Consider the following 13,530-nt stretch of genomic DNA (forward strand, 5'->3'; position numbering starts at 1 on the left):
ACTAGGGATCAGATGAAATTTCTATTTTATTTAAATTAAGGATCATTTCACCCAAAGCCTTACAATTAACTTTTGCCAGCATTAGCTGCTTTGAAAACGTAATTAATTGTAAACGATCAGTATGATTCATATACTTAAATTGCATCTGAAATGTTACTGAGGATAGTAAAGCTTTCAGTGAGAGTCCAAATTTCTTGGTTTAGGTTTGATTTTATCAGCACAAAAACTGAAACAGCATGCAGCTGAGGATATAAGATTATGATGGGTTAATTCAGCTGAAATAGAATCTGCAAAGATGATTTTACCTTTGAAGCAAAAGGAACAATCAAAGTAGGCTTTGGTGCTACAGGCCAATATTTAAAGAAATGCTGCAATTTCTGCTGAGTACATCATTGTAGGAATCTAAACGATTTATACGCACCAGTACATTAAACAAAAAGACGTATCCCAAATGCATTGAATGTCGAGCTGGCTGAAAACAGCAACTTGTAATTTTGTCACCTTTTTAGTGAGCTTTGTCAAGGTTCTGGCAAAGAATTTGTCAGTGTAATTTCTCCCCCACCCACTCCTGCCCAGATTGAAAGTACCTGTTTGATTTAACTATTCTGACTATTCTGTTAGACAGAATATTTATGGTGACTTGAATCTTCATGCTTCAGGAAACTTAAAATTAATTAGATGTAAGAATTCATGAATCATCAAGTTTTAATGCATTTTCTGGGTCAACAGCAGGCTAGTCTTGTATTAATGTAGTATATGGTAACTCAAGAAAGCATTGTTTCCTTCTTTACTTGAATAACACTTAAAGCAAAATGATATAAAGCACAAGGAAACTGGGCTTTTAATACGTTTTGATAAGCCATTTGCTTTGAATCTTTAGTAATTTAGGGGTGTATTATTGAATCGATAGTACAAGGATGGGGGGAAAGGGGGAGAAGAGGAGGTTAGTGGGATCTCCTTTGGGCTGAGCTGGCATCCAAGGTGACCTGGTTGGAATGCAATAATAATAATCCTTGCATTTGATATAGCGCCTTATCACCTCTTTGAGACATCTCAAAGTGTTTCACAGAATATACTGTAATGTGGATTGACTTTTTTTTGTGGGCGAAACATGGCAGCCAATTGCACACAGCAGTGTCCCACAAAGTCTGGGATTGAAGTGACCAATGTTTTTTTGAAGGAGTTACTATCCTGGAAAAGCAGTCTGCTAATTGACTAACAACCGGGTTCCTACTTACTGCTAGGTAAACAGAGGCGTTTGGAGTAAGGAAACTTGCCCAACATTTCGCCCTGCTGAGAATCGAACCTAGGTCTCTCGTTTGAGAGGCAAGTGCTCTAACTACTGAGCTACAGGACTACCCTGTAGGAATGTCGGAATCAAGACAACCTTCTGTGGTGGTCTTTGGGTGTCTGGTTCCTAAACCAGGCAGGTTATCCAAGGACCTCAAGGCACCTCTGATGACAGTCTAGCCAACCAGCCCCATCATCTGGACTTGAGGGGACATGGAGGCAGGAATGCTTTACTTTTGACTCCAGTTAACCTTACAGACGTTGTTTTCTCCTGGGCCTTGGCTGACCTTAAAATAAATTAGGTAAACAGGGTACGTCCCTCGAGGAAGAAAGTGTGCATTCCAATCCATACGAAAATTTACATGCATTGGTGGCCTACATCTGTGGAAATCTGGTTTGAGTACTCTTCAGTATTTTGATGAGTTTGAGCATGTGCCAGACACCCAGCTGACCAAACAAAAAATCAGTTTTTAAATCATGAAAACTAGGTTTGATGAGGTTTACTTGAGGAACCTTTACTGAAGCATTTTGTAGAAAAGTACTGTGTTAACTTGGATTGTCAATCTATAAAACTAACTCTCAAAATCCTTTAATTAAACTTTAATTAACTTTAATTAAACTCCATCATTTGAAGAGCGCAGAACCGACTCGTGAGGAACAGTGTCTTTTGCTTTCTACTCAGCCGCTTTCCCAAGAGTCATTTTATCTAGAGCAGGGTTTTTTCAACCCGTGGGTTACGACCCCAAATTAGGTCGCTAGAATGCGCCAAAGGGTTGCGAACAGATTTTGAAAAATTTTGCATTTTGTGTTTTTTTAAAAAAATAAACGAATGCTACACTGCGTATTAATGATGTACAGGAGCTTCTGCTGCAAGAACCGCAGGCTCTAAAATCTCGACCTTCCACAACAATTGATGATTGTAATGGCCGGTCCGCCACTTGTCTTGGCCAGCTGATAATTACAAAGGCCATCAGTTGAATTATACGAACTGCCCGTAGGGGTTGTATGAGAACAACAACGCAAGGTAGTGTCCCAGAGTGCTTCTCAGTGGCGGACCACGATGCCGAGAACATTGAGAATTTAGATTCTGAGGTTCTTGCGGTTATGTAATGGGTATTTACACTGGAGCGTGTGCCAGTGATTAGCCATCAAATGCAACCTTTCATCATTTGACTGCAAGAGTTTGGAGTATTAGTCAGAGAAGCAAGTCTTGTAATCAGTGAAAATAGACTATGTTGAGTATGACTTTGAATTGCGCTGCCTGGAATTGCACCAAATGTTGATAAAACCCATCAAAAAGAAAGCAAGCTCATACTTAAGTACTATATTTTAATATTTGCGGCATTTATGTGCTTATGTGCATATTATGTTGTGGGTAAGAAATATTTACTCAGCTAGATTTTTTTTGTGCTAAAGCTATTTGCTTTTGTGGACCAAACTCAAATATAAAATATTTGTTAGTTTGGTACTGTACTCTAGATTTCTTAAAAGTTATCCTTGAAACGAAATTCCCTTCACTCTTATTTTGATTGCTTCCTTTTTTTCCCCCAAGAAGAAATGTGCTTCTTGAGGGAGGGACAAGTGGCTTTGTTTATTTGATCATAATGAAGGCCTTGTAGTGCCTTGAATGAGACAACCTTAATCAATGCTTGCGTAGGCATTGGAATTAATGACCCTGGGTTTGAGTTCTGGCTCAGACTCAAATCGTTAAGGAATTCCTTCATCCATCACGTGGCCTTAGACGTACCCTCTTTGGACGTGTGCTGGTGTTTCCTAGGTTTCAGTAAGATCTACAGTGTTCACATTTTTGCACTTGTCAAAGACCTGTTGTTCAATATCTTTTAACGCCTGTTTGTACTGTTCGGGAGGAAGAGTCAGAAAACATTCAAGACTAGGTGTTCTAGCATGGGCCTGCCGGGTCTTTGGTGCCTGAAAAACAACCAAAGGGCAACTTGAAACCGGATAAGAAAATGTCACAGTTAAAATTCCATGTGATGAAAAACATATATTGCTGTTATGCAGGTTTAATAAAAAAAACTTCCAATTTATATTAGCACTTTTCACGTTGGGAAGATGCCTCAAAGTACTCTCAGGATTTACTGTAAAGTGTAGAGACTGTTGTGTGTTGGCTAAAGTGGCAGTCAACTTGAGTACAGCAATGCCCCCAAATACTCAGGAATTTTATTGGAGCATTGTTGACCAGGACACAGAGAGAAACTCCTTTCTCTTTTTGAATAGTGCTAAGAGATCTTTAATCTCTCTTAAAGGCATATCGGACCTCTGTTTAACATCTCATCTGAAGGACAGCAATGTATTAGGAATGGCAGCTTAGACATTAATTCAAAGTGCAGAGGTGGGCTTGAACCCACAATCTTTTGACTCTGAGATGAAAGTTCTGCCAACTGAACCAAGCTGCCCCGAATCTATCTTAATTTTTTTCAAGAAGATGAAGATTTGTGTCTGAATTTTGAATCTAAATAACTTTCAATTGTGCATTTACTTAGTGAATACTTGAGAGGAGCAAGACAGTACATTGGTGCAGAATTTTAAACTGAAATGTATCCAACCTATTTTTCTATTCTACTCAGGAATTTATACAAGTAATGAATTGCCAGTTTCACTGCAGAATGCAGCACCAGGGACAAGCTGCAGCACTCCCATTTCCGGTTCTATTTTACCAACACAGAACACAACTCATTCACAACAGATGAATGCATCCCCAGTAGCCACTGTTTCTGCTTCAACTACTGTTACTGCAACCCAGGTAAGACAGTTCACCATGGTCTATTGGTTTAGTGGACCTTTGGTATGGCCAAGGAGAAAGCCATTTGAATTTTTTTAAGATGTTCTGTACTGAGTTAGATGATCCCGGTTGGGATACAATTGCCCTCATCCACCCCTGTCTTAGTCTATGTAAAGAAAAACATTGGGCAGAGAGTTCTTGCTCCTCACTGCTGTTTAGTGAGCACCCCACCCCCTTCTGGAAAATGAGCCGATGTGAAGATTGGACAAGAACAGGAATTGGTCTTATCTATAATTTCTTCCCAAATCGCCTGTTAACACTCACTGTGTTGTTGCCTCTTTAATATTTACGTGCTGCTCGGGGATAATATCTGACTTCTCTCATCTCCAACTTTTTCTATTCCCCCTCCAACTCTCTCCCCCATTCTCTGACCCCCACATCCCCCCTCCGACTTCCCACCTCCCCCTCCTCTCTCCGAATCCACTCCTCTTCTCTCCTGACTCCCCTCCCCCTCTCTCCGACTCCCCTTCTCCTTTTGCTCTTGGTTCTCTCACCCCCTTCGCTCACTCTCTTGTGCTCTCTCTGTGGCTCCCTCTCATTACGACCTCTCTCTGTCTCTCCCTTCCTTCTCCGTCCCTCTTTCTCTTTGCCCCACCTTCTCCCTCCCCCTCTCTCCCTCTTTTTCTCTGTAGTGCATGTGTGTTTGTCTCTCTCTCTTTGGGCCCCTACGCCCTCCCTCTCTCTTTCTCTGTGAGCTCTTTCTCCCCCTCCCATCCTCTCTCTGTGGGGCCTCCTCTTCCCCCCCTTTGGGGCCTCCCCTCTCTCCCAAAGGCCCCCGCCCCCCTCCTGTGGGGCTCCACAGCCATGTCCTCATCTGTAACAAACTCCGCACCCCTACAACACCCCAGGCCTTGCCATACTGCATTGATGCAGAACTAATTCTCACACTCGTCCACAAATCACTTCATACCCTAGCTCCCTCCATATATTTCCAACCTGCTCATATCTCACTCTACCGGCCCCTTTCGCTCGTTGGTTCAGGCCTTCTAAAAACAATCAGAATTTATAGTTTCTAATTGAAAATGAGATAATTGACTATTAAGTAAATGTCTCATATAACTCTTAAGATTATCAGATCGTCGAGCAACAGGTATTTAATATGTAAATTGTGTTTGTTCTGTACAGTTCTATGATAAATTAAAGCAAGCCTAAATTGATTGAAAATATTTTTGGTAACTTATTCTGCTGTGTTGAAAATACTATTGAAAGTTGCTGCTGTTAAACTTTTCTTTCAACCTGAAGTCAATGTATACTCTTTATGCACAGTTTTGCTGATTAGGTTTGATTAAAAGTGTATTTCATCAGTTTACAAACCTAAAATATCTGGTTGGGATTTGCACTTTGATGATTGTATGAAATAAATTGGGGATATATAATCAGTAACCATGTAATTTGGTTTGTTTCAATGATGTGACATAATATTGATCATGAATTAAGTTTTAACTAAGTAATGGACAACTTCACATTTGGAAATCCAAGCTGCCCACATAGCAGTTCCATTTACCTCAAAAAGAAATTAGTAAAGCCTTTTGCATTTTAGGCCTTACTTTTAAGTATACTAGAAAACTGTAATATTGCCATTGCAGCTTTTTGGAGCCCATTAAGTGGCACACTATTTTTCAATTGTTTAGTTTGGCACTAAGTATTTGTAATCCCTATTTAATGGTAGACATTCATTATTGATTATTAGGTGTGCTTTTAAAGTGGCATGAGTATGAGACCAAAGTTTTTTTAATCTTTAATTTATAACCTATGAAATTATTAGAAACTCAATTAATAATGGGTATTTTCTTGTCAAAAACGATTGATGCAAATAAAGCTAATGAAAGAAAGTTTTAAGTAATGCCTGCACATAAATATGATGCAGCTTATTGTCTGGTTTTTCGTGTGATTGTTGAAGTGAGGTTCTCAAAAGATTGAAGCAAAAAATGTCTTACACTTCATGGTCATGCTTTTCTTCTGGGAGTGAAAGGAATTTATAGCTGCAGGGAAAATTCTTTTACAACATGTGACTTGATTGAAAGAACAAAAGAACTATAGTTGTTAAAAACTTAATCTAAATTTTCTTCCAGTCGAAATGTACATTTTTTCTGTTTTACTTTAGCAGTTTCTTTCTATACAATGAACCTACATAACTAAAGCAGTTTCAGCCATTGTGAGATGCCACATCACTTTGACTTGCAGTAAAAGCTTGATGTGGTGCTGGTTTAGCTTGGCTTATCTTGTGCTGCTGTAGCAACCATCAGTCTCTAGGCAACTGAAACACATTGACCTCTTCATTGAACTGAGTGTAGCAGTACTTCAATTTAGCTGCTAGAGACAATACTGATGGTGTTGAATGTGGATGGCATGCTGTCAGATGCATGGTCAGGTTTTTACTTGCATTCCAATTTCATCTTGGTCAGTGTTGGGAAGCAAATGTTCATTGCATGGGCAAAATATATATAATATCCAGTATTTACTGTCACAAAATCGATTAAACATGGGGCTTAAAGTTTAAAGCGGAACATATGAAGTACTCGAGTTATGCAACTACTTTAGTCCTTGATAGATATTAAATGTAATGTATCAAAGGAAAATACAGAACTGTAGCAAAACTGATTATCTTTAATATTTTCACAATATTTATTTCTGTTTATGAAATGGATCGAAAGAGCTAGTTTGGAAAGCCAACGGGGTTTGGAAACTCAAAATGTTAACTAATTCAGTCAGTTTGAGTATTAAGATTTTGGCTCTTTCTGTAGGAAAAAATACTATGAACAGAATAAATAACCTGAAAATTGTATCCTTAGAAAGCATTTTGGAGAGGCTGATAGTTGGAATTGGTTTAAATTTATTTGTCCCTGATTGTTTAATTATGTATTTTGTCAACTAAATGTTGTAGTCCAAGGAAGAAATTGGAGCAATACCAACAAAAACTTTCATTCGCATAGAACCCTTCCTGCAGGGTAGGGTCTTGGAGCGGTTAAATAATGATGGTGTAGAGTCTTCATTTTAATAGTGTCAATTTAATAAAAATTGAAATGTTATATAAATATCAAAATAATTGAAATGTGAACTTGCAGCAAGCCATTCCTTTGCCATTTCATTAACATCATGTATATTAAATCTAGGGATTTACTACTACCATTGGTAGCTTTGCCTCTGAGTCAGAAGGTTGTGGGTTCAATCCCCATGTCGGGACTTGGAATTGCATAGTCTAAGCCAGGGTGGTCCAACTGGTGGCCTGGGGGATGATTTCATCCTCTGAACCATTTCCAATTTCATTATCCCAACGAGCAAACGCAGACCATGCGAAGGCCCCAAGCCAATCTGGTGATGGTCATCAGGGACTTGGGTTTTGCCTGACAACGGACTGTCCAATCAGGATAAAATATTGCTTATGTAGACCCCGAATGTTTCTCAAATCTGGCCCCCAACAGGCAAAGGTTAAACCCCCCTGGTCTAAGATAACATTCCAGTGCATTGCTTGGGGGTGTTACATTGTCGGAGGTGCTCAGCTTCAGATGAGATGTTAAAACCCAGGTCCCGTCTGCCTGTTCAGGTAGACGTTAAAGATCTCTTGGTACTATTTGTAAACAATACGTAGTTTCTCCTGGTGTTCTGGCCAACAATCCCCCAAATAAAAATTGTGGGCAATGCTGCCCGCAACCTTTGAGATGTCTGGATGACATAAGACACTATATCAAATGCAAGGATTGATTAAAAGATTTGTAAAAGGAATCTGATATAGGAGTTATTAAGATCCAAATTCTGGAAATATTTGCATTTGATTAAATGCAATTGGGAAGGGACTGAACAATTGCACGTTCAATAAAACAGTATAATAATAATACTTATATTTGATATAGTGCTTTATCATGTCTTCAAGATGTCTAAAAGCGCTTCACAGAATATACTGTAACATGGATACTGTGACTATATTTTGGCCAAAACGTTTGACAGTTATTAGAGATATGAAACAGATGTGTGGATAGGAATTCTTTGTGGGGGAAGATGTTAGGTGCTATTAGTGCAGAAGCTAGAGAAATTTTGTGTGAAAATATATACAGGAGTCTTGAGTATGAATCTGGTAAAATGATTTGTTTCATTCACCGTCACTACATTCAGTGCTTTGTATTTATTTGCCTTGTAACTTTATAATATTTTTATAAGCGAGTACCCTGGTATTGGATGCAATTCCTTAAGTACTTTCATTTTCACTTTCACTTGTAATCCATTTTTATTTTGTGAAGTGCTAAAATGTTTTTTGTGGCAAAGACAATAAAAATGCAAGTTATAATTTGATGTTTGTGTAACAACAACAGCTTCCATTTATATAACACCCTTCATGTGGGGCGGCATCTCGGAGTGGTTAAAGCAAAATAAAATATATTTTCAGATGTCTGGTCGACCGACCTAAGATGCTATATCCAATGCAAGGATTGATTAAAAGATTTATAGAAGGAATCTGATATAGGAGCAATTGAGATCCAAATTCTGGTATTCTTTGCATTTCTCCAATTGTGAAAAGTTTTGATGTTTCAGTGTTGTTGGGGCGATATCAAATAAACAGAGTATTTATAGTGTTAGTAAGTGGGATGGTTGTCACAAGTTACTATTGAGGCTGAAAAACTACATTTAAAAATGAATTGTATTCATTTTTGAAGAGAGAATATAAAACTGCTTTAGAGAAAGAGCAGGGAATTTACTAATAATAATCCTTGCATTTGATATGGAGCACCATCAAGTCTTTGAGACATCTCAAAGCACTTCTCAGAATATACTGTGAAGCGAATTGACTGTATGTTTTGCGGGAGAAACACAGCAGCCAATTGCGCACAACAGTATCCCAGAAACAGTCGTGGATTGACAGACCAATTTTTTTTAAAAAAAGGGCTATCACCCCCAGAAAATCAATCTGCCAATCGACTAATGACTGGGTTCCTATTTACTGCTAAGTAAACAGAGGCATGTGGAGACCTTCCTCTTCAACCCTGCCTACGGTCACCTCCCCCTCCGGCTTGGAGTTGTACTTCACCACTGTCGAGCACTCTGGGATGCTACCCTGCTTGAGGGGCGCTATATAAATGAACGGTTGTTGTTATTGTTGGAGTAAGGAAACTTGCCCAACATTTCGCCGTGGCCGGGAATCAAACCCAGGTTCTCTTGCTTGCGAGGCAAGTGTTCGAACCACAAATCTACAAGACTCCAGTTTGATGAGTATTCAGCTATAATAATAATAATAATTATTATTCAGCTCAAGTGCACGAGCATGGATTCAATGGCTTCCTGTGCTGTAACTTCTATTGCATTAACTGCCTGGATAAGAATATACCCCATATATTTTGTTAGAGGGAAATTTCAATTAAAGCTGGTTAAATTCATGCAAGTCTTTAGTATCACAATCAAAGTTAAATATCTTATCCATGTCATTCACATAATTAACAGTGTTAAAGACCTGTATCCCGTTTCTAATCTCCATCGGAAACATTTGCCTAATTTTAGAGCCCTAGCCCCCAAATCATTCTTACCCATCTTTAATGAAGCCTCTTCAATGCATTCAATGTCTGCTTGAATTTAGGGTGACTGAGATTCCAAACAATTGCAAGGAACCAATGATATCAAATAATGATGTTTCCACATGTGTCAGACACCTGGTTGACCAAAAAATAGAATAGGTGGTCAGAAGATCCCAGTCCAAAATGTATTTGTTGTTTTCTCATTTGTTTCCGGTAGATTATAGCATCACTCTTCACTATGAAGAGCTTTGAAACTGCCTCCGAATATTGAAGGCACTGTATCAAAAGCAAGGATTATTATCTAAGCAATTTTATTTGGTAACGTGTTACACATTGCTGAAATCCTGGGACTAAATAGGGTATAAAATTTAGTTTATTTTGTTCTCTGGCTGGAAGCAGCAACGGCAATAGCTCACTATAGTTTACGCCACCCCCCCCACTCCCATTTCTAAGCCATTTAGGAGTGAAATCAGGAGGCAGGTTTTCACTCGAAGAGTATTGGAAATCTGGATCTCTCTCCCCCAAAAAGCTGTGGATACTGAATCCATTCACATTTCAAGGCTGACCGTTAGATATTTGTTAGGTCAAGGTTTCAAGGGATATGGGGCAAGGGCGGGTAATTGGAGTTGAGCTACAGATCAGCCATGATCTTATAGAATGACAGAACAGGTTTGAGGGGCTGAATGGCCTACTTCTGTTTCTATGTTTCTGTTTGCCGACCCCAAGCCCTGAATTTATTGAAGCCAACAGAACTCTTCAAGGGAAGAATAACATGGGATACTTATAGAATTGGACGATAATCCTGGCATTTTATATTATTATAGTGGTATTGCTCCTTCAATATTAATCCATTATGTAATTGATTAAATTGTAAATAATGGTGGCTTACATAATTTGTTGGCTTTGTTACAAGCTGCAAGATAATCAGATTTTGCAACATAAACTGCTCAGTGAAATACCAACTCTAATGCCACTTTTATATTGTGGCTGCAGAGTCTACCAATACAATGGATGTTGACCAAAGATACTGTCAAAAGGGCTTTTAAAAGCTGGAGGAGAGAAGCAAGACAAGAGATTTTTGAAAGAATTCTGGAGGGCAGATGAAGGCTTGACAACTGATTGAGAGATGGAAGGATGCAAGAAGTGGATACTAGATTAGAATCAGAAGAATGGAGTAAAGGGCAAGAGAAGATTTATAGTTCTTTAGTAGAAAAGCCAAGATTGTAGAGATTTGAAAATAAGAACAAGGATCGTAGTCAACTTGTCAAAGTATAGAAACGAGTAGAGTTTTTTTGTGAAGGGTATAGTGTTGTGTGGAATTTCAGCTGCAGATTTTGGATACGTTGGAACTTATGGAAGATGGAATGGGGAAGGTTGGCAGTGAGTGCAGTGAGGCATTATTGATGGTTTCTACAGTAGTGGGAGTGAGTTGAGGGCAATGTTCCCAAGGTTGAAGATGGCAGTCTGAGCAATGGGCTGCATGTGAGTGTTGGGTTTTACATATGGATCAAAAGAATGCAAACATTACCTACGGACTGGTTAAGTCTCAGTGAACAGCTATGGAGGATGTGGGAGACTGAGCCAGATGTGCAAAGGTGCTGCTGGCAAGAACCTAACAAGATTGCTTCAGTCTTCTTGACATTGAGCTGCAGGAAGCTGAGGCTCATCCAGGAATTTGATGTTGAATAGCTTCGCTGTAATTATTTTCCCCCTCCCCCCCAAAAAGAGAAAAACACTACAGTTACAGAACCTATCACAACCTATAGGCTTCACAAAGAGAAAAGTCACATGAGCCAGCTATTGAAGTGGAGTTCTGTGCCCCAGATTTTCAGGAGATGAAGTGAGAAAAATAGAGACTGAAAATAGAACTTTTAAAAAATATATTCTTATCAAATTATTCTAACTGATGATAATTATTCTTATCAGATTGGGTTTAGATAATTATTTCAGAGAAAATGTTTCTGCACATTTATCTTAATGGGGTGGGGTATTGATTAACTATTATCGAAGGTGCTACATATTGCATTCTGTTCAATTATTCTTATCAGAACATTTCTGATTGTAAAGTATATCATGACCACAAAATGTAGAGGTTCCATTGATAATCAATCTCTCTCTGATTTATTTCCCCTATATATGGCCACAAATGTTCTATAAATGCAGTTTAATTTAACAATTTATTTTTCAGTAGCAATACTCTTTAGTTTGTATTAATTTGTTTGCACCAATTGTACTGTTAATCCTCAATGCAATTATCTCTCTGGGTTAGAATGTACTTGAGACATTCTATTATTGCTCGCCTAAACCTTTTTATGTATTTGAAAGGAAATTAAGGTTTAGATAATTATTTCAGAGAAAATGTCCTGTTTCTGCACACTTTTATGTTAATGGGGGTGGGATATTGATTAACTATTATCTAAGGTGCATTGTGCTACATATTGCATCTGGTTGTTCAGCCCTTCCTTGTGTCATAGTATGAATGAAAGAAAGTTCAGTCATGGTTTACCACAATCTAAACCCTCCCCCTTCTTTATGTAAGTCCTTCTGTGGGCATTTCAGCATTAGCCTAAACAATGGGTCTGAATATGTTAAGCCCCTAACAATTAGGGAGCAGTTTGGGGCATTGAGTAATGTCCAATGATGCAATTGAACCTGACAGCTTCAACAGCCATCCTGCTCATGGGACCTGAAAGTTGTTCACACTTGGTTTCATCTCTCATCACACGCTGAGTATTAAAACCCTGCTGGTGGGGTGCTCAGAAAGAAATGGGGCCGGTTGTCAGGAGACCCTGCTTAGTGCATAACTTGCATGGGACACTGGCTGAGGGGAAAATACCTTCTACCATTTGTGTTTTTAACATAATGGCTACTAAAATTGTAAGTTTACTCTCGATTTAGATTATTTTTCTTTTCAAAATTGTAAGAGATGATATTGTTCTTTTTTTGCATCTATTCTTACTCTAAAATGCAGTATCTGATCTAATTTTAAAATGATGAGATATCAGAATTTAAATTTACTGGAAAATGATTTTATAAGCAACTTTGGATGTATTAATAGGGGTGTGGCAATTTTTATGTTTCTTAATTGCATTCTGTTATACATACAATTGGGACTAAGATTAAAGATGTATGTTTTTAAGTGTACTTTAAAAATTACCAGAATCTATGATCGTAGCCACCTATCTCAACAGCTCCATTAAAATTTCTTTTTGGCAATATTGTAAGGTTTGTGATGTCACCAGGTATCCTACTACTAGAGCTTGTGTTGGGGTATAGCATGAGAAAACCCTTTTAGAAGTTGTATTTATGGCTGACAGGCATAAATTGAAGGTGATTTATTGCATATAGTAAGCCTTCGTATCAGATATAGAAAACATTTGATTCTAGGATTGTTTGTTTAAAAATGAGGCTAAGCTTTTTGATCAAGTGATGGTGTCCCATTCTGTAAACTTTTTTTTCAGTTCTGTGATGTTAGCTACTTCGAGCCTGGTTAACTCCTTATTGGAGACTGTCTTAACTTTTTCCGGACGTTCAACTCAATAACTGCTTATAAAACACACTTACTGACTGATCTGCAGTCAGGCAACCGCGCATTGCCCCTGCTGGTTATCATCGGTCTAAGCAGTTTTTCTTAAAATTCCTGAACACTGCTACTTTTGAAATGTAGCTTTGCAGTTTTTGTGTTGTGCAAAAACTAAAATTTCCATTGTGCACGACAGTTATCGGGGGTGGGGGGGGGGGCAGGGGTGATCAATGAAAAAAAATATGTGTAACCCTTTCAGAGCTGATTAAACCAGTTGTATTTTTGTAGGGTTGTATTCCCTCGCACAGGTGGTGGCTTTTATTTCAGTTTTTAAGAGATGCTGATGAAATAGGGTAAACTATTTCTATATCCAAGCAGAGTTTTACAAAGCATGCGTGCCCATCAGGTTTAAT

The 13,530-nt window shown here is 38.5% G+C and overlaps 1 protein-coding gene across 3 annotated transcripts in view; it reads left to right on the plus strand.

Annotated features, from left to right (window-relative positions):
* mllt10 (MLLT10 histone lysine methyltransferase DOT1L cofactor) overlaps positions 1-13,530 on the plus strand; it is a 98,405-nt gene that overhangs the window by 52,678 nt on the left and 32,197 nt on the right. For all 3 annotated transcript variants that reach the window (XM_007889734.2, XM_007889735.2, XM_007889736.2), the window contains one exon: positions 3,879-4,054. In XM_007889734.2, the coding sequence (XP_007887925.1) occupies positions 3,879-4,054 (176 nt within the window). The remainder of the gene's footprint in view (positions 1-3,878; positions 4,055-13,530) is intronic.

This window comes from Callorhinchus milii, unplaced genomic scaffold (genome assembly GCF_018977255.1).
Source record: "Callorhinchus milii isolate IMCB2004 unplaced genomic scaffold, IMCB_Cmil_1.0 Scaffold2, whole genome shotgun sequence".
NCBI lineage: Eukaryota > Metazoa > Chordata > Chondrichthyes > Chimaeriformes > Callorhinchidae > Callorhinchus > Callorhinchus milii.